The sequence below is a fragment of the Pan paniscus genome, chromosome 11 (genome assembly GCF_029289425.2).
Source record: "Pan paniscus chromosome 11, NHGRI_mPanPan1-v2.0_pri, whole genome shotgun sequence".
NCBI lineage: Eukaryota > Metazoa > Chordata > Mammalia > Primates > Hominidae > Pan > Pan paniscus.
In genome coordinates, this window is record NC_073260.2 from 88868035 (window position 1) to 88890374 (window position 22340).

The window sequence follows — 22340 nt, forward strand, 5'->3', positions numbered from 1 at the left end:
GTGGGAGGGGTAGAGATGAGGAGTCCTCTGTGAGCTCAATAGTTCACCCCTCTACAGGTCAACAGTCCTGCAGCAGCAATACAACCGGGTGGGGAAAGTGGAGCATGGCTCTGTGGCCCTGCCTGCCATCATGCGCTCTGGAGCCTCTGGTCCCGAGAATTTCCAGGTGGGCAGCATGCCCCCTGCCCAGCAGCAGATTACCAGCGGCCAGATGCACCGAGGACACATGCCTCCTCTGGTAAGTGTCCCACTTCCACCACGGTGCCAGGGCCCTTCTCTCACCCTCAGCTGGGCCGAGCCAGGAGTTAGGCAGTCTTTTCCCAGGTCCCTATTTGTATTCTCTCCCTAGCCCCTGGTTCTCTTTTACCTTCTCTTTTCTCCAAACATCCATTCCAGTCCCTGTTTCTCCCCACTTGTCTTTAGACTTCAGCCCAGCAGGCACTCACTGGAACCATTAACTCCAGCATGCAGGCCGTGCAGGCTGCCCAGGCCACCCTGGATGACTTTGACACTCTGCCGCCTCTTGGCCAGGATGCTGTAAGTATGGGATGGAGGAGAGGCCGGTGGTACTGAAGCTGAGACTCCAAGGGATAGGGATGAGGTGAACCAAACCAGGGCAGATCCTGAAGTCTTTTCCTCTCTCTTTCAGGCCTCTAAGGCCTGGCGTAAAAACAAGATGGATGAATCAAAGCATGAGATCCACTCTCAGGTAGATGCCATCACAGCTGGTACTGCATCTGTGGTGAACCTGACAGCAGGTAGGCCGGATGCTAGTTTCCGGGTGTGTGATGGGGAGGGGGGGTGCAAGTGTGCACAGGCATGCATGTGACTGGCTCCATGTGTGACTGTGCCTTGACTCACTGTGGAAGGGACTGTGTGTGTGCGTCTTTCCGTGGACATGTGTGTGACTAACTGGGTGTGACTTTGCTCCCTCCCCAGCCCTTCGTCTGGCCTGCCCTGTCTCTCATGTTCCTCTTTCTCCTTTTCCCCTTAGGGGACCCTGCTGAGACAGACTATACCGCAGTGGGCTGTGCAGTCACCACAATCTCCTCCAACCTGACGGAGATGTCCCGTGGGGTGAAGCTGCTGGCTGCCTTGCTGGAGGACGAAGGCGGCAGTGGCCGGCCCCTGTTGCAGGCAGCAAAGGGCCTTGCGGGAGCAGTGTCAGAACTGCTGCGCAGTGCCCAACCAGCCAGTGCTGAGGTCAGGGGCCACAGGTTTGGGTTAGGGTGGAGACAGGGTTCAAGCCCAAGGAGAAGGGGCAGTCCAAGCCACAGGATGGAAGCCTGGGTCCTGTGGGCCTGTGAGATGCACAGGCATGTGGGCAGGGATTGGGCAGCTTCTGACTGGTGTTCACTCTCCACAGCCCCGTCAGAACCTGCTGCAAGCAGCTGGGAACGTGGGCCAGGCCAGTGGGGAGCTGTTGCAACAAATTGGGGAAAGTGATACTGACCCCCACTTCCAGGTTGGTGACTTACCCAACCCCCCAGAACCCCAGAATCTAGGAAGTAACTTCTGCTCGTGAATCCAGTTCCTAGTCCTGGCTTCTATGAATTGACCCCTAAAAACCAATCTGAACCTCTATTTCCAGGGGATGATACTAGTAACTTCTGATCTCTCTTTTAGGGGTTAGAATTCAGAACCCCTGAATCCAAACTTAACCTGCTAGTTTACTCTTGGCCCTCATTTATTCTTTAGCCCCTTGTCATCTTTTCTCTCTCTTCCCCGTACATAGCCCTTGCCCCAATTTGAGGACCCCCCACAATGCTATAGACCATGCCACCCTGAGAATAGTGTTCCTCTAGCTCTCCCCCTTCCCACTCCATGCCAATTTCCTCAGCTGACTTTTCACCCTGGATTTCCCATGCAGATATGTGCATCCAGAGGGGCTGGGGTTCGATCTCCCCCCGATTCCCCTACGGTAACAGCCTCTGGCCTGGGCCTTCCCAGCTTTGTCCTCTCTGAGCCGCATACACTCGTTTCTGTACTTCTCCCTCAGCCTCCTGGGGGACCAGAACTTGGTGGGAGATGAGGAGGCCTGGCGAAGCCAGGCTTTGGGAAATGGGATCAGGTAGGGTAGTACAGGGACTTGCTCCCAAGACTCCAGGATGACCACTTCCAATCCCAGATCAAGAAGTGGAGTAAAGAAGCTGGGGGTGGAGGGATCCCAGGAGATACCTCCTACCTCCTCTCCCCACCCCATTGTAACAGCGCCACCACATTGTCTCCCCGTCATCATCGAGTGTATCCGCCTCATGTGTGTCTCCATTTGGTGTAGGCTGTATTTTCTCTTGGTGTGGGTTTGTTCCTCGGTGGGGGTTCTGTCCTGCTGGGTGCTCAGGGCAGTAGCTCGGGGTAGGTTCTGGTTGCTTCTGCGTACACTCTCCTTTGATTGGATCAGTGGGAATAATGAAGCAGCTTACGCCTCTGAGAAGTGTCTGTGAATCCCAAGCCCAATCTCAGGTCATGCTAACTGCTGTTTTCTCACAGGATGTGCTAATGCAGCTCGCCAAAGCTGTGGCAAGTGCTGCAGCTGCCCTCGTCCTCAAGGCCAAGAGTGTGGCCCAGCGGACAGAGGACTCGGGACTTCAGACCCAAGTTATTGCTGCAGCAACACAGTGTGCCCTATCCACTTCCCAACTAGTGGCCTGTACTAAGGTGAGCCCCAAAGTTGCTCTAGTCCGTGCTGAGGGGTAATACTACCACACACACGTGAGCCTTTCATTTTATTTCTTTGGCTCTGGAGGCCTCCTCACCCATCCCAGTTACTGCTATGAGCAGCATACTCTACCTCCTTTCCCTTGCCTACGTCTCTGACATTCACTTTACCTACAGGTGGTGGCACCTACAATCAGCTCACCTGTCTGCCAAGAGCAACTGGTGGAGGCTGGACGACTGGTAGCCAAAGCCGTGGAGGGCTGTGTGTCTGCCTCCCAGGCAGCTACAGAGGATGGGCAACTGTTGCGAGGGGTAGGAGCAGCAGCCACAGCTGTCACCCAGGCCCTAAATGAGCTGCTGCAGCATGTGAAAGCCCATGCCACAGGGGCTGGGCCTGCTGGCCGTTATGACCAGGCTACTGACACCATCCTAACCGTCACGGAGAACATCTTTAGCTCCATGGGTGATGCTGGTAAGACACGCACCCCCAGGAAAACAAAAAACCCTACCAGGGTTCCCTAAGCCCACTGGACATCATCCCCTTGCGGACCTAACCACTTCACCCCAAGGAACTCAGCACAGTGTGGGCTTGCCAGCCACACTACCATAGGCTCATCATTAAAGCTCTCTGAACCCTCTGCTTCCCCTTCTGTAAAAGGAATATTAAGTCCTCTACCTTCCCTGGAGCATTAAAGAATATACCAAAGTATGCACAAAAATATATAGAAAGTGACATGAAAGTGATATAGCCTTCCCTACTATACCCCTGACCCCAAAAGTTTTCAGAGAGTGTCTCATCTTCTCAAGGCTACTGGCTGAAAATACCCATTGGAGACTGTCCTTCTCCCATAAGAACCCACTGGAGAATCTTTTTCTCCAAGATCCTAAACCCAGAAAAAAAATAGCCCCAAAGAAATGATGCAAGAGCTTTTGCCAGTCTCTTTTTCTGTCCCTAAAGCCCCCATCTACCTTGTCTACACCACTTTTCCCCACCTTTGTCCCCACCCCTGACACCTCAGTGTCTCTGGCTTCCTCGCCTGACTGTGCCCTATGCTTTCAGGGGAGATGGTGCGACAGGCCCGCATCCTGGCCCAAGCCACATCTGACCTGGTCAATGCCATCAAGGCTGATGCTGAGGGGGAAAGTGATCTCGAGAACTCCCGCAAGCTCTTAAGTGCTGCCAAGATCCTAGCTGATGCCACAGCCAAGATGGTAGAGGCTGCCAAGGTACAAAGCCTTCTGTGCACACTCCCAGACTGGACCCTAGAGGGAAGTAGAGCGGTCCAGATGGTCACCCTCATCTGATGGGGGAGACCCAGGAAAAGCAGAAAACACAAGAGGACAAATATAGGAGCACTCAGGAAATGAATGAGCCCCAAGGCTGTGGGTGAGCCATGACCCAGGCTTTTTTTTTTTTTTTTTTTTTTTTAAAGATGTGGTCTCACTGTGTTGCCCAGGCTGGTCTCAAACTCTTGGACTCAAGTGATCCTCCCACCTTGGCCTCCCGAAGTGTTAGGATTACAGGCATGAGCCCCCGCACCTGGCCTAAAATTATTTTTTAATTGACATAATTTTACATATTCATGAGGTACATAGTGACGTTTCAATACATGTATAGTAATCAGATCAGAGTAATTAACATATCCATCATTTATCCAAATATTTATCATTTATTTGTGTTGGGAACATTCAGTATCCTCCCCCTAGCTATTTGGAACTATATAAAAGTCTTTAGTCATCCTACAGTGGTGTAGAACGCTGAACTTACTCCTATCTAGCTATAATTTTGTGTCCTTTAATAAATCTCTCCCATTCCTCTGTAGTAGGCAACCAGATCCTTTTTTTTTAAGTCCAAGGTCTTAAGTCCAAGGCCTATTTTTACCTTCTTTGCTGCTACCCTGCCTGGGATTCCTTTCCTTCCTGGTCTCCCCTGTGAATACACATAGGCATTCAGTCTCTGGGGCCTCTGCTGCCAGCAGGACACTGAGACACCAGCATGCAGAGAACCATCAGAAAGAAGCCCAGATGATTCCTAGGCCCCCTGGACTCTGGGGCTTTTCAGTTGGCAGGAGTAAGCAGGTCCCCTGCTTTGGTATTCCTGAGATGCCTGCTCTAAACTGAGTCCTCCTTTGTCCAGGAAGCCCTACTCACCTCACTCATGTGTGGTATTCCCCAAGGAGGGGAAGACAAAACAATTCCACCTTAAGAAAGGATTTCAGCATCCAGTGGGAATCCTAGCCCCCTGAGGTTTCCCATTGACCTTCATGAGTCAGCTCCTCTCAAAGGTGATTGCCTTTTGGTGGGGCTAGTTAGAGATGACTTCAGGAAAATACATGAATTTTAAACTGAGTCTAGAGGAGTGAGAGAGGAGCTTCTTTAGGATCCACAGGAGAGCTGGGTGATGACTGTCTTTCCACCTCTCCCTCAGGGAGCAGCCGCCCACCCTGACAGTGAGGAGCAGCAGCAGCGGCTGCGGGAGGCAGCTGAGGGGCTGCGCATGGCCACCAATGCAGCCGCACAGAATGCCATCAAGAAAAAGCTGGTGCAGCGCCTGGAGGTGAGGCTGGGAGTTTCACCAGGAGCAAGAGAGAGTGTGGGTGCTGTGGGAGGAATGAACTGAAAGGGAGGTGCGGAGAGTAAGTTAATACGTCCTTGAGGCATAACCTGGGCAAGGTAGGCCAGGGACTGGGCTGGGCATGGGAATCCATGGGCTTGGTCTGACTACTCTTGTCTTCACAGCATGCAGCCAAGCAGGCTGCAGCCTCAGCCACACAGACCATCGCTGCAGCTCAACATGCAGCCTCTACCCCCAAGGCCTCTGCCGGCCCCCAGCCCCTGCTGGTGCAGAGCTGCAAGGTAAGACTCTAGGAAGGATATGGGAGTGGAAGAGGGAGACTTGTGGGTCTCTTATGACATTTTCACCTACAGGCAGTGGCAGAGCAGATTCCACTGCTGGTGCAAGGCGTCCGAGGAAGCCAAGCCCAGCCTGACAGCCCCAGCGCTCAGCTTGCCCTCATTGCTGCCAGCCAGAGCTTCCTGCAGGCAAGGCACCCCCTCTGCACTTCTCTGACCTGACCTTCCCACCTTTCTAAGCTTCCATCTCCCACAGTTTGAATCTCTGCCAAGAGCCTCTTTCCCAATACCAAGCCCCAGTGTTCCCTACATCCTGACCATCATCAGTCCTTGTACCCAAGCCCAGAGGGAGGATGGCACACTTCATCCACCTGCCTATTCCCCAACAGCCAGGTGGGAAGATGGTGGCAGCTGCAAAGGCCTCAGTGCCAACGATTCAGGACCAGGCTTCAGCCATGCAGCTGAGTCAGTGTGCCAAGAACCTGGGCACCGCGTTGGCTGAACTCCGGACGGCTGCCCAGAAGGTATGGAAGCTGGTTCTGGCTTTGGAAGATGAGGCTGGAGTCCTGTGATGAGAGGAAATCTGTGCAGAATAACCCAATACGCAGATAATTGTGTAATCAGAGGCATTGGTGAGACACAGCAGGACCTTCTACACCCAAAGCCCCTTTCTTATCATAGGCTCAGGAAGCATGTGGACCTTTGGAGATGGATTCTGCACTGAGTGTGGTACAGAATCTAGAGAAAGATCTACAGGAAGTGAAGGCAGCAGCTCGAGATGGCAAGCTTAAACCCTTACCTGGGGAGACAGTAAGTATGTTTAAGACCTCATTCTTACTCAAATCCTAAAGTCTTCCTTCACCTCCGTGCCCCAGAGCTGCTCAAAACCTTTCCTTCCTTCCTTTTTCTTTTTTCTCTTTCTCTCTTTTATTTTTCTTTTCTTTCTTCTTCCTTCCTTTTTTCTTTCTCTTTCTCCTTCCTTCCTTCTTTCTTCCTTCCTTTCTTTTCTTCCTTTCCTCTCCTCTTTCTTTTCTTTTCCGTTCATTTATTTCTTTTTCTTTCTTGATGGAGTCTCGTTCTGTCACCTAAACTGTAGTGCAGTCGTGCAATCTCAGCTCACTGCAACCTCTGCCTCCTGGGTTCAAGCCATTCTCCTGCCTCAGCCTCCTGAGTAGCTGGGATTACAGGCATGCACCACCACGCCTGGCTAATTTTTGTATTTTTAGTAGAGATGGGGTTTCGCCATGTTGCCCAGGCTGGTCTTGAACTCCTGACCTCAGGTGATCCACCTGCCTCAGCCTCCCAACGTGCTAGGATTATAGGTGGGAGCCATCGCACCCAGCCCAAAACATTTATTTAAATTGCCACCTGTCCCCAAGTACATTCTCAGGTTCCTTCTCCTCACCTTCTCCTTTCTCAAGCCCAATTCTTCCCCCTTCATCCTTAGATGGAGAAGTGTACCCAGGACCTGGGCAACAGCACCAAAGCCGTGAGCTCAGCCATCGCCCAGCTACTGGGAGAGGTTGCCCAGGGCAATGAGAATTATGCAGGTATGTGGGCAGAGAGCCAGGCATGGGGCATATTGTAAGGGAGGTAGGAAAATGGGAGCTGGATGAGGGATGGGACTGACAGACGAAACCACTGGAATCAGGGCCTGGCAATGAAAGCACCTTCCCTTCCCTCTTTCTCCTCATCTCCCAAGGTATTGCAGCTCGGGATGTGGCAGGTGGGCTGCGGTCACTGGCCCAGGCCGCTAGGGGAGTCGCTGCACTGACGTCAGATCCTGCAGTGCAGGCCATTGTACTTGATACGGCCAGTGATGTGCTGGACAAGGCCAGCAGCCTCATTGAGGAGGCGAAAAAGGCAGCTGGCCATCCAGGGGACCCTGAGAGCCAGCAGCGGCTTGCCCAGGTCAGATATTGGGAAAGGGCCACTCCCTCTCCCCCAGGTTCCTTCATAAGGCCCACCCTGATTGAGGCCAAAGCTTCTGAGCCTCGTCCACACTCACAGAGTGATGTCTTCTTGGGTCTGCTCTTGAGAGCGCCCCTCTGTGGATTCCACCCTTATGTTCTCTTAGTCTTTTTTTTTTTTTTTTTTTTTTTTTTGAGACAGAGTTTTGCTCTTATTGCCCAGGCTGGAGTGCAGTGGCGCAATTTCGGCTCAGTGCAGTCTCCGCCTCCTGGGTTCAAGTGATTCTCCTGCCTCAGACTCCCTAGTAGCTGGGACTACAGGCACGCGCCACCACACCCAGCTAATTTTTGAATTTTGTTTTAGTAGAGACAGGGCTTCACCATGTTGGCCAGGATGGTCTCGATCTCTTGACCTCGTGATCTGCCCCCCTCGGCCTCCCATAGTGCTGGGATTACAGGCGTGAGCCACTGTGCCCGGCCCTCTTGGTCTTGTAGAAGTGTCTCAGTTGGATTCAGTCATGGGCTGAGCTAAACACCAAGTTTGGGGAAGTTTAATTACTGTCACTTGAAACCCTAACCTCAGCCTGTTCACCTACAACGCCCCCTTTCTTTTTTCACTTTCAGAGGCAGTAGAGCTAGTCATCTCCCATGTCGCGTGAATGGAGGCGATCTCTCAAATTCTTTTCACTTGGGCAACCCTGTCTCCTTTCTCACCCCAGGTGGCTAAAGCAGTGACCCAGGCTCTGAACCGCTGTGTCAGCTGCCTACCTGGCCAGCGCGATGTGGATAATGCCCTGAGGGCAGTTGGAGATGCCAGCAAGCGACTCCTGAGTGACTCGGTAGGAGGATGGTAGGGGGTGGGGGGACGTAGGAGTCAAAGAATGCCAGGCCTCTCCTTCCTCCCTCTCGGTTGTCCTTTGACCCTGACTTCCCAGATCTGTCCCCTTTCATTACTCCCAGGCTATGTGCCCACCTTTTCAGCCCTCCTTTACCAGACTTCTCCCTGCATCATTCCCCACTCTTCTGTCTGACTTCCCCTCTCACCTTGCAGCTTCCTCCTAGCACTGGGACATTTCAAGAAGCTCAGAGCCGGTTGAATGAAGCTGCTGCTGGGCTGAATCAGGCAGCCACAGAACTGGTGCAGGCCTCTCGGGGAACCCCTCAGGACCTGGCTCGAGCCTCAGGCCGATTTGGACAGGACTTCAGCACCTTCCTGGAAGCTGGTGTGGAGATGGCAGGCCAGGCTCCGGTATGAAGAGGCAGAGGGTCTGGTTGAATGGTTCCCACTAAGGGTTAGATAGGAGGCAGTTGAGTGACCAGTCCTGACTTGCTCCTGGCTCCCTTCCCTCCCCAGTCTCTAGCACTAATTGAGTGTCTGGGAAAGAAGATCCCTTTTAGAGACAGATAAGAAAGGACAGGACAATGCATTGACCTTGTCACCTTCAACAGAGCCAGGAGGACCGAGCCCAAGTTGTGTCCAACTTGAAGGGCATCTCCATGTCTTCAAGCAAACTTCTTCTGGCTGCCAAGGCCCTGTCCACGGACCCTGCTGCCCCTAACCTCAAGAGTCAGCTGGCTGCAGCTGCCAGGTAAGTAGTTGCTGAGAAGCCCAGCCCTGGACTGTGTGAGAGAGACTGGGGAGCAGGCAGTTCATGAGAGCTTCTTGGCTTAGGAATGGCTATAGGCAAAAGATAAATACTTACATAGGACCCAGGAATGATGACCTATTCACCTATTCACTCAACTTTCTGTCACTCCCAGGGCAGTAACTGACAGCATCAATCAGCTCATCACTATGTGCACCCAGCAGGCACCCGGCCAGAAGGAGTGTGATAACGCCCTGCGGGAATTGGAGGTAGACACATGGCAGGCTGATGGCATTGAGGTTGAGGGAAGTGTTCTGGTTTTGGGCCTGAGGGAGGTGTCTTGGATCTCACTTTGCCCTCCCCCTACACAGACGGTCCGGGAACTCCTGGAGAACCCAGTCCAGCCCATCAATGACATGTCCTACTTTGGTTGTCTGGACAGTGTAATGGAGAACTCAAAGGTCAGCACAGCCAGGAACTCGGAGGAGAGAGGGCAGTAGGATGGAGCTAACCAGATGCTGCCCTGGGGTTCTGAGGACATGCTCTGACTCCCCTGATGTCCTCTGTTCCTCAGGTGCTGGGCGAGGCCATGACTGGCATCTCCCAAAATGCCAAGAACGGAAACCTGCCAGAGTTTGGAGATGCCATTTCCACAGCCTCAAAGGCACTTTGTGGCTTCACCGAGGCAGCTGCACAGGTTATTTTCCTCAGATGGGTTCTTTGAATGGCCCCTACTTTCTTTACCCCATCTCCTCTCAGCCTGACATACCTGTAGATAAATCAAGAAGTTTATGTTTGCAAAGCCAACTCTATGGAATCTGGGTTGTCCTCCTCCTGAAGTGGAGACACTTGTCAGCAATTACTGAACACCAGCAGTTCTGATTTCTGTAATTCCTGAACCCTGGTACTTTGGTTAGGATTACACTGCCCAACCGTGAGGCCTTTTCCAGCTGGCTTTCTCAAAATATACTAATTAGCTTATACAAACCATTTTTTCATGTTATTACTACTTTCTTTTTTTTTTTTTTTTTTTTTGAGACAGCGTTTCACTCTGTCGCCCAGGCTGAAGTGCAATGGCGTGATCTAGGCTCACTGCAAGCTCCGCCTCCCGGGTTCACGCTAGTCTCCTGCCTCAGCCTTCCAAGTAGCTGGGACTACAGGCGCTCACCACACCTGGCTAATTTTTTGTATTTTTTTTTTTTTTTTTTTTTAGTAAAGACAGGGTTTCACCATGTTAGCCAGGATGGTCTCGATATCCTGACTCGTGATCCACCTGCCTCGGCCTCCCAAAGTGCTGGAATTACAGGCGTGAGCCACCGCGCCTGGCCTGTAATCACTACTTTCTTAAAATAGTACTAGTGACAAAATTTCCAGTTACTTGAGTTATCAGTTAACTTTGCCTTTTCCCACATTATCAAGTATAAAACTACCTATTAGCTGTAAAGTATTTTGCTTTAGTATATGAATCCTTAAAACAAACTGGCATGAGAGTTCACTTCAGACTATTTTCCCTGAAAGCCTACCATCCTAGCCCTCCATCTCCACCACCTGCCTGTGCCCTGTCAGAATAGGCGCCTTGCTCTAGGTGGCTTGTTTGATTTTGTTTTTTTGTTTTTTTGGTTTTTTGTTTGTTTTTTGAGACGGAGTCTTGCTGTGTCGCCAGGCTGGAGTGCAGAGGCATAATCTCGGCTCACTGCAACCTCCGCCTCCCGGGTTCAAGTGATTCTCCTACCTCAGCCTCCCGAGTAGCTGGGACTACAGGCGCCTGCCACCACACCCGCCTGATTTTTGTATTTTTAGTAGAGACAGGGTTTCACTAAACCTCTTTGTTATTTGTTCGGTTTTTTTCCCCCCAACTTCTGAAAATGCATAGAGGAAAAAGCAAAGCTACTATGTATTGATTGGAGTATGAATCAAACATTAGGATGTTCTTTCCATCATAAAAATGGCTTTTTAACCCCTCCCTTCCTTTCCAAATATCTGACGCATGGAGGTGCTGTAAATGTGAATTAGCCTAATAACCTTCATCAGTTTTGAACTGTCTTTAAAAGAGGCTTTGCTTGTGTGCACAAAGGTGTGTATTTATATATGGCTCTCAAACTTTTTACTGCTACTTACAGTAAGCCATACTTTTCACTCTAAGACCCAACATACACAAACATATCTAAATAGAGATTTGATAAAAACCCTTGCTATGTAGTTTTCCTTTTTATTAACTTTTTTAATCTTCTGAAATGCTTGAATATACTTAATGAAAACAGGAGAGTATTTTTTTTCTTCTTTATAGTGTAACCATAGTTTGCTAATGTATCTCCACTCATGGAGAACTCTGGAAAATAAGCCCTGTTCTCTAAACTTACCTCTGCTCTCTTTTGTCCCTACTATCACTATTCATTTCCCACCTGCAATCTTTATTCCTCACCCCCACCCCCTTTTCTCTTCCCAGGCTGCATATCTGGTTGGTGTCTCTGACCCCAATAGCCAAGCTGGACAGCAAGGGCTAGTGGAGCCCACACAGTTTGCCCGTGCAAACCAGGCAATTCAGATGGCCTGCCAGAGTTTGGGAGAGCCTGGCTGTACCCAGGCCCAGGTAACTCAAGGGAACAGGGACCACAGGCGAGTCTGGGAAAGGGCAGACCGACCCCGTGGAGTAGAGGGAGGTGAGGCATGTGGGAAAGAGGGCAGGGACCCATCTCTGACCTTGCACACACAGCTTCTTTTTGGGTAACTGTCTTTTTCTGCCATGGATCTCATCATTTTTCAGTTACTGCTAAATTCACAACTTCTCTGTAGATGTTCGAGCTTACTCTCCCACATGCCCTCTTATGGTTTCTCCATTAGTATGTCTTTCCTCTCCCATGCCCAGTTCATCTTTGGGTATCTCTGTCTCCTAGATCTTGACTTTTCAGGTGACTCTGTTATTCCTGTTTTGACTCCTCAGGGTATTGCTCTCCATCCCCTGACCCTAAAATGGCTCCTCCTTGGGTATGTACACCTCCTTCCTGCCCTCATCGTGGCTCTTCCATGTGTCTCCTCAGGTGCTCTCCGCAGCCACCATTGTGGCTAAACACACCTCTGCGCTGTGTAACAGCTGTCGCCTGGCTTCTGCCCGTACCACCAATCCTACTGCCAAGCGCCAGTTTGTACAGTCAGCCAAGGAGGTGGCCAACAGCACAGCTAATCTTGTCAAGACCATCAAGGTTCCCATTGCTTGAATTCCCAGCCTCTCCCTGACCTGTCCTATCTTCTCTCCCGAGTCCCCCAGTTATTCTCTGAAGCCTTCTACCAAATCCCCTCTGCCTGAGCCCAAGCTCTTTCTATTCAGACTGACCACCTAGCCTCTCCCCAAATCCTGTAAGTCCCAGGAAGGAGACCTGGACTTCACTTCCTATACCCCCTATGACTGCATCCCAAGTCCTGAGAGCCTCTCTGTCACTTCTAGGCGCTAGATGGGGCCTTCACAGAGGAGAACCGTGCCCAGTGCCGAGCAGCAACAGCCCCTCTGCTGGAGGCTGTGGACAATCTGAGTGCCTTTGCGTCCAACCCTGAGTTCTCCAGCATTCCTGCCCAGATCAGCCCTGAGGTGAGGCGATGTGAAGGGGGAACTGATGGGCCAGCTTATCACCTCATCTTCCAGGGACTCCTGAGACTTACCTTCCTGCCTCCCCTCTCCCCAGGGTCGGGCTGCCATGGAGCCCATTGTGATCTCTGCCAAGACAATGTTAGAGAGTGCCGGGGGACTCATCCAGACAGCCCGGGCCCTCGCAGTCAATCCCCGGGACCCCCCGAGCTGGTCGGTGCTGGCCGGCCACTCCCGTACTGTCTCAGACTCCATCAAGAAGCTAATTACAAGCATGAGGTATTGAGGGATGGAGAACCAGTGTGGCTGGGGGGCATACATTGTGGCAGAATGGAGGATGGGCACTTGAGTGCAATGAGATGGGATGGTGTTGGGAGGATACAGGGGAAGGATAGGCTGGCCTTGCAGTAGGGGATGTTCTTGGTGTTGGAGCCCATGATGTGTCTGCAGGGACAAGGCTCCAGGGCAGCTGGAGTGTGAAACGGCCATTGCAGCTCTGAACAGTTGTCTACGGGACCTAGACCAGGCTTCCCTCGCTGCAGTCAGTCAGCAGCTTGCTCCCCGTGAGGGAATCTCTCAAGAGGTGAGAGGGAGAGGGTTATATGGAAAGATGTGTCTAGGAAGAGAAATATCAGACTCAAAGAAGCTGGGGGATCAAGGAGTGGCTTCTTAGGGACATCAAAGGGCTGGGATGTGCGAAGGAGGGTTAGGGTATTTGGTATGGACAGAAGAGCAGTTCTTTGTAGCCAGAGGGTCCTATTGCAGGTCACCATCAGGGCTAATGTCCACTTCCTCCCCAGGCCTTGCACACTCAGATGCTCACTGCAGTACAAGAGATCTCCCATCTCATTGAGCCGCTGGCCAATGCTGCCCGGGCTGAAGCCTCCCAGCTGGGACACAAGGTACCTATGGAGACTCATGGGAAGTCCCAGGGAGTAGGGTGAGAGAGAGGGGACCTGACCCCTAGTCCAACCCCTTGCCTCAGGTGTCCCAGATGGCCCAGTACTTTGAGCCGCTCACCCTGGCTGCAGTGGGTGCTGCCTCCAAGACCCTGAGCCACCCGCAGCAGATGGCACTCCTGGACCAGACTAAAACATTGGCAGAGTCTGCCCTGCAGTTGCTATACACTGCCAAGGAGGCTGGTGGTAACCCAAAGGTATTGAGGGTTGGGAGGGAGGAGCTGTTACTAGCAAGAGGCTGGAGAAACAGGAACAACAGAGCTCCTCTCCTCTCCCCACAGCAAGCAGCTCACACCCAGGAAGCCCTGGAGGAGGCTGTGCAGATGATGACCGAGGCCGTAGAGGACCTGACAACAACCCTCAACGAGGCAGCCAGTGCTGCTGGGGTCGTGGGTGGCATGGTGGACTCCATCACCCAGGCCATCAACCAGGTTAGAGTCTTGGGGTGCCTTTGGACACTGAGGCTACCCTGGGCCAGAGCCTCCAAGCACAGTGGCAGAGACCCTAACAGTCTTTCCCTTTCCCTATCCTCCCCCCTCAGCTAGATGAAGGACCAATGGGTGAACCAGAAGGTTCCTTCGTGGATTACCAAACAACTATGGTGCGGACAGCCAAGGCCATTGCAGTGACCGTTCAGGAGATGGTGAGTTTGGGCGAGTCCCAGAGGACTGCCCTCGGAGAGCTGACTTTGGATATAACTTCACTCGTTCCATTATCACCAGGTTACCAAGTCAAACACCAGCCCAGAGGAGCTGGGCCCTCTTGCTAACCAGCTGACCAGTGACTATGGCCGTCTGGCCTCGGAGGCCAAGCCTGCAGCGGTGGCTGCTGAAAATGAAGAGGTAAACGTGGAGGCAACTCTGCCCTGCCCCCTGCCCCTTGTTCCTGATGTGTCAGCGTCTAGGGCTGTCCCACCCCCACCCTCTCTGGTCTTTCATAGAAAGGGGAACAGCCTCAGGGCCACTCTGCTGAAGACTAGTGAGGCTCTGGGTAGGGACAGAGGATCAAAGCCCTCAGTCACAGTTACAAAGGAAACAGCTCAGAATCTGGAGCCTTCCCGGGCCTGCCTTTCTGGCTTCTGCCGACCCTCATCTGGGCCTACAGCTGCTTCTCTGTTGTGCTGCCAGTCCATGTTCTTCTTCTTTCTTGTTGCAAACTCATGAAGCTCTTCCTTACCTAAGCCTCTAGCTTTCCAAGAAAGCAAGTAATTGGATCTTAGCAGGACACATGTAATCCCCATCCTTAAAACCCTCCATAACCCCATACAGGCCACATGGTAATCCACGGCCCTCTGATTCCCACACTCAAGCATAAAGTGCTCCTCCCCTCCTCCCCACTGTGCTTAACACAATCCTCACCACTTAGTGCCTGCGTGCTACTATTTTCTGTGTGTAGGAGGTGACCTTCTGCCTAAAGGATATGCAACCGGAAACGTCCTTGTGCTGGGAACCTTCTCTCTCTGCTTCTTTAGTCTACAATGCATGTTTTTTTATGTCCTTAGTGACTTTTCCAAGCACAGTGGAGGTACCCTGAGTGCCCCTTGTAAAATCCATCTGTCTTTCCCTTGGCTCACAGATAGGTTCCCATATCAAACACCGGGTACAGGAGCTGGGCCATGGCTGTGCCGCTCTGGTCACCAAGGCAGGCGCCCTGCAGTGCAGCCCCAGTGATGCCTACACCAAGAAGGAGCTCATAGAGTGTGCCCGGAGAGTCTCTGAGAAGGTGACGGTGCTCATCCCTGCAGATGGTGGGACTGCCTCCAAACTCTGTAGCCTTTGCCATCCTCCTCCAGCCCTCTCAGCCCTCTCCTGTTGTCACTTCTCCCAGGCATGGGCAAACTTTCCATTTCACATGGCACCTTCCACAGTCACCATGTGACATTCCCTACCCAGGTCTCCCACGTCCTGGCTGCGCTCCAGGCTGGGAATCGTGGCACCCAGGCCTGCATCACAGCAGCCAGCGCTGTGTCTGGTATCATTGCTGACCTCGACACCACCATCATGTTCGCCACTGCTGGCACGCTCAATCGTGAGGGTACTGAAACTTTCGCTGACCACCGGTAAGACAGGAACTGGGCCTAAGGGAGGCAGACAGGTCGGGGCACGGGGCTGGAAGAGGCAGGATAGCATTCGCTGGAATGGGGAAGACCTGGACCAGGCACCTTGGACGGGCTGGAGTGGGTAGGGGAGATCTGACTAAGCTGGGCCCTCCCTCAGGGAGGGCATCCTGAAAACTGCGAAGGTGCTGGTGGAGGACACCAAGGTCCTGGTGCAAAACGCAGCTGGGAGCCAGGAGAAGTTGGCGCAGGCTGCCCAGTCCTCCGTGGCGACCATCACCCGCCTCGCTGATGTGGTCAAGCTGGGTGCAGCCAGCCTGGGAGCTGAGGACCCTGAGACCCAGGTAGTGACCTGATGCCCCTAATTCCGGCTGGAATCACTTCCTGTCCCGCTTCTTCCTCCCATAGACCAGAGCCAACACTTCCCCACACAGGTGGTACTAATCAACGCAGTGAAAGATGTAGCCAAAGCCCTGGGAGACCTCATCAGTGCAACGAAGGCTGCAGCTGGCAAAGTTGGAGATGACCCTGCTGTGTGGCAGCTAAAGAACTCTGCCAAGGTTGGAGAGAATGAGAGCAACATCAGGAGGGGCACTGGATTAACATACTTCCTCCTGTTCCTTAAAATCATTCCTCTTCACTCCTCTGATACCTCCAGGTGATGGTGACCAATGTGACATCATTGCTTAAGACAGTAAAAGCCGTGGAAGATGAGGCCACCAAAGGCACTCGGGCCCTGGAGGCAACCACAGAACACATACGGCAGGAGCTGGCGGTGAGTGAGAGTCTGGGGCATCAGGGACTAGGGTCAGAGAGAGGGATCCTGAAAGCCTGTGAACCTGTGCCACACATATACTCACAGCTGGAGTCACACACAGTCTTCTCTCTCATCTATCGCCAGACTTTTTTTTTGAGAAGGGTCTTGCTCTGTAGCCATCCTCCTCCAGCCTTCTCAGCCCTCTCCTCTTGTCATTTCTCCCAGGTGTAGGTGACCTTTCCATTTCACATGGCATCTTCCTCAGTCACCATGTGACTTCCCCTACCCCAGCTCTCCCACACCCTCCTTCTGGAGTGCAGTGGCGTGATCTCAGCTCACTACAACCTCCACCTCCCAGGTTCAAGTGGTTCTCATGCCTCAGCCTCCTGAGTCACTGGGAATACAGGTGCATACCATGCTGGCTAGTTTTTGTATTTTTAGTAGAGATGGGGTTTCACCATGTTGACCAGGCTGGTCTCGAACTCCTGGCCTCAAGTGATCCACCCGCCTTGGCCACCCAAAGTGCTGGGATTACACTCATGAGCCACTGTGCCAGTGAGCTACATTCATGTCTGTCCCCTACCCACTTGTTTATTCCTTAGCATGTGACAACTGTATTTTTTCACCACCCTCCCACTTTCTCCAGTCACTAGTGGCCTCTTCTTAGTTGCTACATTCAGTGGCCACTTCTTGGCCTTCATCCTCTTTGAATATTTCGAAAGCATCTGACTGTTAACAAGCCTCTCTTTGAAATTCTTTCTTCTGCTGGGCATGGTGGCTCACGCCAGCACTTTGGGAGGCCAGCAGCTGTTGCCACGTCCTTTCATTCCTCCTCCCTGGTCCCCTGTCCGCACTCTGGTTCACACTTCCATACTCTCCCACACTTTGGCTGTGGCACCAGTTTTCTCCCTGGTCTCCCTGCTTCTGGTCCCTGCCACTCTCCTCTCTCCCTACTCATCTTTCTAATTTCTAAATGCATCTTTCTAAGGTTCTGTTTTCACCTTTACTTGAAGATGTCCAAGTTGGAACTCTTGACTTTCTACCTCCCATACCTGGTCCTTTCCTGGTCTTCCCCCATCTCAGTAAATGGCACCTCTTAGTAACTCAGTTCCTAAAGCCAGAAACCTAGCTTCAATATATTAGACTTCTCTCTTTCTCATTCCCCACATCTAAGTTTTGTTAGTGCCCCTTCCAAATACAGCTCATTTTTTCTTTTTATCTCCTACCACTACCACACTGTCCAAACCATCATCAGTCCTTAACTGGATTTATGCAGTAGTCTCTATCCAGTCACCATGCTTCAACACTTGCCCCCTCCAATCCTCCTTTGTACACAGTAGCTAAAATTATGTTTTTAAAATATAAATTAGAGTCTGGACATGGTGGCTGATGCCTGTAAAATCCCAGCGCTTTGGAAGACTGAGATGGGAGGATCACTTGAGTGAGTTCAAGACTAGTCTGGACAACATAGCAAGATCCTGTCTCTACAAAAAATTTAAAGATTAGCTAGGCAAGGTGGCCCATGCCTGTCCCAGTTACTCATGAGTCTGAAGGCAGGAGGATCCCTTGAGCCCAGGGGTTCAAGCCTGCAGTGAACTATGATCACTCCAGTGCACTCCAGCCTGGGTGACAGAGCAAGAAATATATATATATATTAGATTATGTCACTTCACTACTTAAAACCCATTAGTGATGGCTCTGCTTGCTTCTCCAGTCTCATCCTACTCTCTTCCTTTCTGTGCCCCATCCCCCTGCACCATCAGTTCTGAGAACATGCCAAGCTCTTATCTGCTGCAGGCTCTTCCACTCAGTTCTCTCCAGCTTTTTGAACACTGTGCTCCTTCCAGTTCATCAGGCTTCAGCCTCAGTGTCACCTCCTCAGAGAGCCCTTCCCTGACCACCTATCTGAAGTAGTTCTCATCACAGCACTGTCTCTATTCTCTCATAATCCAAATCACAGTTCTCAGTTTTACTGCTTGTTTATTTATTTATTACCTGTGTCCAAAACCAGAATGTAAGCTCCATGAGAACAGGGAGCATCCCTAGCCCCTTGCATAGAATCTGCCACCTAGCTGATCTTTAATAAATGTTTGCAGATTGAACCCATACATCAAAATATTTTATGACTTTCACATATTATGTAAAATTCCAAGTTCCTCGGTGTGATATTCAAGTCCCCAATAACCTTTTCTTCACCATTCCTATATTCCAGAACATTCCTTGATTCCTTGACGTGACATCTTGGTTGTTCATGTCCTACCATTTACCTAAAATGCCCTCCTATCATCTGTATATCTTTTATGGCCTAGCTCTGCCTCTCACCCCTTCAAGGCTTCTCTCTATTTTGGGAATGAAAACCCAGCCAAAAGCCACTTTTGTAATTACTTTTGTGATTTCAAACAAACAAACAAACTCCCCAGTTGCTTCAGTCAGAAACAATAACCAACTGCCTTGTTACATTCACTGTGATGTGTGAATGTCTGCACCAAATCACATGCACACAGAGTTCTACGCTGTCTCATAGTCTCAGCCACTGTAAAATCTTTCTTCTTCTTCTGCCCCCACAGGTTTTCTGTTCCCCAGAGCCACCTGCCAAGACCTCTACCCCAGAAGACTTCATCCGAATGACCAAGGGTATCACCATGGCAACAGCCAAGGCCGTTGCTGCTGGCAATTCCTGTCGCCAGGAAGATGTCATTGCCACAGCCAATCTGAGCCGCCGTGCTATTGCAGATATGCTTCGGGCTTGCAAGGTAGAAATCCTTGAGGCATTTCCGTGAGGCAGCTTTGGGCCAGAACATAGTGGGAGAGAAACTGTAGGGATCTGCGGGGCCTAAAGCTAACATATTACTCTCGGGACAGGAAGCAGCTTACCACCCAGAAGTGGCCCCTGATGTGCGGCTTCGAGCCCTGCACTATGGCCGGGAATGTGCCAATGGCTACCTGGAACTGCTGGACCATGTACTGCTGGTAAGGGAGGGCGTTGCTTGTTCCTCATACCGGCCTCCCTGAATACACAGCCCTCTTCCTGCAGGCCTTGCACCCTGCTGTCTGTTTTGCTCAGATCTCCTCCCTACCCCACCCTCTACTTCCCAAATCTGTTCTCCTTTCCAAGTCTCCCTTTCTCCCAGGCCCCATCCTTACCATCTTTGGTTCTCCCAGTCACCTCTTCCTCTTCCTCTTTTTCTTTTCTCCTCCCTTCCCACCTGACCACCCCCTTCTCTACTTTCGTCGTCTCCTCTTTCATCTCATCATTCTCCTTGCTCCTTGTCAGCCGGTGAGTGACACAGCCCCACTGTCTCTATCACGTGTGAGGTATGATGCATGATGTGTGCTTGGATAGGCAGTGTGGAGTTTGAGGGCTGTGGTGTGGAGTGCTCTAGGGATAGGGGTGAGGGGGCCATGGTCTGCCCTATTTCATAGATCAGGGTAGACCCTAAGATGTGATGCTCTTTGTCCCCTGCCCGCTTCTTGCCCAGACCCTGCAGAAGCCAAGCCCAGAACTGAAGCAGCAGTTGACAGGACATTCAAAGCGTGTGGCTGGTTCCGTCACTGAGCTCATCCAGGCTGCTGAAGCCATGAAGGGTGAGGGGTGACCAGGGACAGGGACGGATGGAAAACCCTTATCATGGTGTGATCTCTGCTTCCTGGCTGGACAGCTGTGTGCTAGCCTCCGACCATAGTCCCCACAGATGCCAGGGCCTGATGATACTAACCATGCTCCCTGGTGCTTTTGACCTCCCCACTCTGCCTTAGCCTCTTTCCTCTTCCTTCATCCCACCAGGAACAGAATGGGTAGACCCAGAGGACCCCACAGTCATTGCTGAGAATGAGCTCCTGGGAGCTGCAGCCGCCATTGAGGCTGCAGCCAAAAAGCTAGAGCAGCTGAAGCCCCGGGCCAAACCTAAGGTCAGTCCTGCTCCCTTCCTCTTCCACCCTCACCATGGCAGTGTCCCCACCTTCATCTCTGACTTTACATCTCTTTCTGCAACCTTCGCTTATTGCAGGAGGCAGATGAGTCCTTGAACTTTGAGGAGCAGATACTAGAAGCTGCCAAGTCCATTGCAGCAGCCACCAGTGCACTGGTAAAGGCTGCGTCGGCTGCCCAGAGAGAACTAGTGGCCCAAGGGAAGGTGAGTGCTTAAATACCCAGAAGAATGGGGACAGGTTGGCACTTTGATGTCTACATCCACATCCATAGCCAGCGAGTCTTTGAAGTGAGGAAAATGCAGGTCTAAGTAGGCTCTTCTTCCTACAGGTGGGTGCCATTCCAGCCAATGCACTGGACGATGGGCAGTGGTCCCAGGGCCTCATTTCTGCTGTAAGTGTGCAATACCACTAGGTCTCTCTCAGTTTGAGAGACTTGAGAAGGCTGGAGTGGGGATGGACCAGGGCAAGGGGCATATTTTTAAGCAAACTCTCCCTGCTTTAGGCCCGGATGGTGGCTGCGGCCACCAACAATCTGTGTGAGGCAGCCAATGCAGCTGTACAAGGCCATGCCAGCCAGGAGAAGCTCATCTCATCAGCCAAGCAGGTAGCTGCCTCCACAGCCCAGCTCCTTGTGGCCTGCAAGGTCAAGGCTGACCAGGACTCAGAGGCAATGAAACGACTTCAGGTGAGAACCCTGACCCATCCCATTGTCCCTTGGGCTATACTGCTTCAAACTGTCACTCCCGAGATGTATGTTTCTATGAGAGAATTGAGGTACTGTCTCGACTGGGACCGTACCTGAGTTCTCAACCTAGGCCACTTTCTCTCTGCCCAGGCTGCTGGCAACGCAGTGAAGCGAGCCTCAGATAATCTGGTGAAAGCAGCACAGAAGGCTGCAGCCTTCGAAGAGCAGGAGAATGAGACAGTGGTGGTGAAAGAGAAGATGGTTGGCGGCATTGCCCAGGTGAGCTTCACCCCAGACGCTGAGGGACGCTGTCAGGAGGGCAGTCATGTTGCCTGCGCTGGTCCCAACTACCCTATGCCCCTGCTGTGCATCCTCACTGAACTAAGCCCCCGATCTCCACCCTCAGATCATCGCAGCACAGGAAGAAATGCTTCGGAAGGAACGAGAGCTGGAAGAGGCGCGGAAGAAACTGGCCCAGATCCGGCAGCAGCAGTACAAGTTTCTGCCTTCAGAGCTTCGAGATGAGCACTAAAGAAGCCGCTTCTATTTAATGCAGACCCGGCCCAGAGACTGTGCGTGCCACTACCAAAGCCTTCTGGGCTGTCAGGGCCCAACCTGCCCAACCCCAGCACTCCCCAAAGTGCCTGCCAAACCCCAGGGCCTGGCCCCGCCCAGTCCCGCAGTACATCCCCTGTCCCCTCCCCAACCCCAAGTGCCTTCATGCCCTAGGGCCCCCCAAGTGCCTGCCCCTCCCCAGAGTATTAACGCTCCAAGAGTATTATTAACGCTGCTGCACCTCGATCTGAATCTGCCGGGGCCCCAGCCCACTCCACCCTGCCAGCAGCCTCCAGCCAGTCCCCACAGCCTCATCAGCTCTCTTCATCGTTTTTTGATACTATCTTCCCCCACCCCCAGCTACCCATGGGGGCTGCAGAGTTATAAGCCCCAAACAGGTCATGCTCCAATAAAAATGATTCTACCTACAACCTCTGCCTGGCTTCAAGGGAGACACAAGTTTTCTCCCAGGGCAGTAGGGGAGAGAGTGGGGTTGAATTCTGTCACCCAGCTTGATCCAGCTTGAAATGGGAGAGGGGAAGACTGGCAGTCTGCACCTGAGGTCCCTTCCTCCTTGCACCCGGACCCCTAAAGTTATCCATTGGGGAAGCTGTGCCTGAGAAGTCATACTCCTGTTATCCTCACCTCCCTGGCCAGCACCTAAGCCTCACAAAGTGTCGTTCTTCTGCTGCTGGGACAGCAGCTACCACAGTTCCTTGTGGCTACGAGGACATTCTGTTCTTCATAGCTACTCAGGGTATGTCAACAAATCCAGTCCTTGACCAAATTCAAATTTTCAAAAGAAGCTTTG

The 22340-nt window shown here is 52.0% G+C and overlaps 1 protein-coding gene across 2 annotated transcripts in view; it reads left to right on the plus strand.

Annotated features, from left to right (window-relative positions):
- TLN1 (talin 1) overlaps positions 1 to 21960 on the plus strand; it is a 33891-nt gene extending 11931 nt beyond the window's left edge. For both annotated transcript variants that reach the window (XM_034967401.2, XM_034967402.2), the window contains 45 exons: positions 58 to 238; positions 424 to 537; positions 650 to 758; positions 995 to 1203; positions 1367 to 1465; positions 2491 to 2658; positions 2836 to 3130; positions 3719 to 3885; positions 5087 to 5215; positions 5398 to 5514; positions 5587 to 5700; positions 5901 to 6035; positions 6193 to 6321; positions 6959 to 7061; positions 7214 to 7422; positions 8141 to 8260; positions 8473 to 8670; positions 8871 to 9010; positions 9183 to 9276; positions 9379 to 9468; positions 9582 to 9704; positions 11454 to 11597; positions 12046 to 12207; positions 12450 to 12590; positions 12685 to 12866; positions 13038 to 13170; positions 13388 to 13489; positions 13573 to 13743; positions 13828 to 13977; positions 14088 to 14189; positions 14269 to 14388; positions 15122 to 15268; positions 15439 to 15605; positions 15763 to 15946; positions 16037 to 16162; positions 16261 to 16377; positions 18927 to 19112; positions 19222 to 19329; positions 19839 to 19944; positions 20144 to 20268; positions 20367 to 20492; positions 20618 to 20680; positions 20792 to 20974; positions 21125 to 21253; positions 21381 to 21960. In XM_034967401.2, the coding sequence (XP_034823292.1) occupies positions 58 to 238; positions 424 to 537; positions 650 to 758; positions 995 to 1203; positions 1367 to 1465; positions 2491 to 2658; positions 2836 to 3130; positions 3719 to 3885; positions 5087 to 5215; positions 5398 to 5514; positions 5587 to 5700; positions 5901 to 6035; positions 6193 to 6321; positions 6959 to 7061; positions 7214 to 7422; positions 8141 to 8260; positions 8473 to 8670; positions 8871 to 9010; positions 9183 to 9276; positions 9379 to 9468; positions 9582 to 9704; positions 11454 to 11597; positions 12046 to 12207; positions 12450 to 12590; positions 12685 to 12866; positions 13038 to 13170; positions 13388 to 13489; positions 13573 to 13743; positions 13828 to 13977; positions 14088 to 14189; positions 14269 to 14388; positions 15122 to 15268; positions 15439 to 15605; positions 15763 to 15946; positions 16037 to 16162; positions 16261 to 16377; positions 18927 to 19112; positions 19222 to 19329; positions 19839 to 19944; positions 20144 to 20268; positions 20367 to 20492; positions 20618 to 20680; positions 20792 to 20974; positions 21125 to 21253; positions 21381 to 21506 (6343 nt within the window). In that variant the 3' untranslated portion in view covers positions 21507 to 21960. The remainder of the gene's footprint in view (positions 1 to 57; positions 239 to 423; positions 538 to 649; positions 759 to 994; positions 1204 to 1366; positions 1466 to 2490; positions 2659 to 2835; positions 3131 to 3718; positions 3886 to 5086; positions 5216 to 5397; positions 5515 to 5586; positions 5701 to 5900; positions 6036 to 6192; positions 6322 to 6958; positions 7062 to 7213; positions 7423 to 8140; positions 8261 to 8472; positions 8671 to 8870; positions 9011 to 9182; positions 9277 to 9378; positions 9469 to 9581; positions 9705 to 11453; positions 11598 to 12045; positions 12208 to 12449; positions 12591 to 12684; positions 12867 to 13037; positions 13171 to 13387; positions 13490 to 13572; positions 13744 to 13827; positions 13978 to 14087; positions 14190 to 14268; positions 14389 to 15121; positions 15269 to 15438; positions 15606 to 15762; positions 15947 to 16036; positions 16163 to 16260; positions 16378 to 18926; positions 19113 to 19221; positions 19330 to 19838; positions 19945 to 20143; positions 20269 to 20366; positions 20493 to 20617; positions 20681 to 20791; positions 20975 to 21124; positions 21254 to 21380) is intronic.
- Positions 21961 to 22340: the final 380 nt, after the last annotated feature.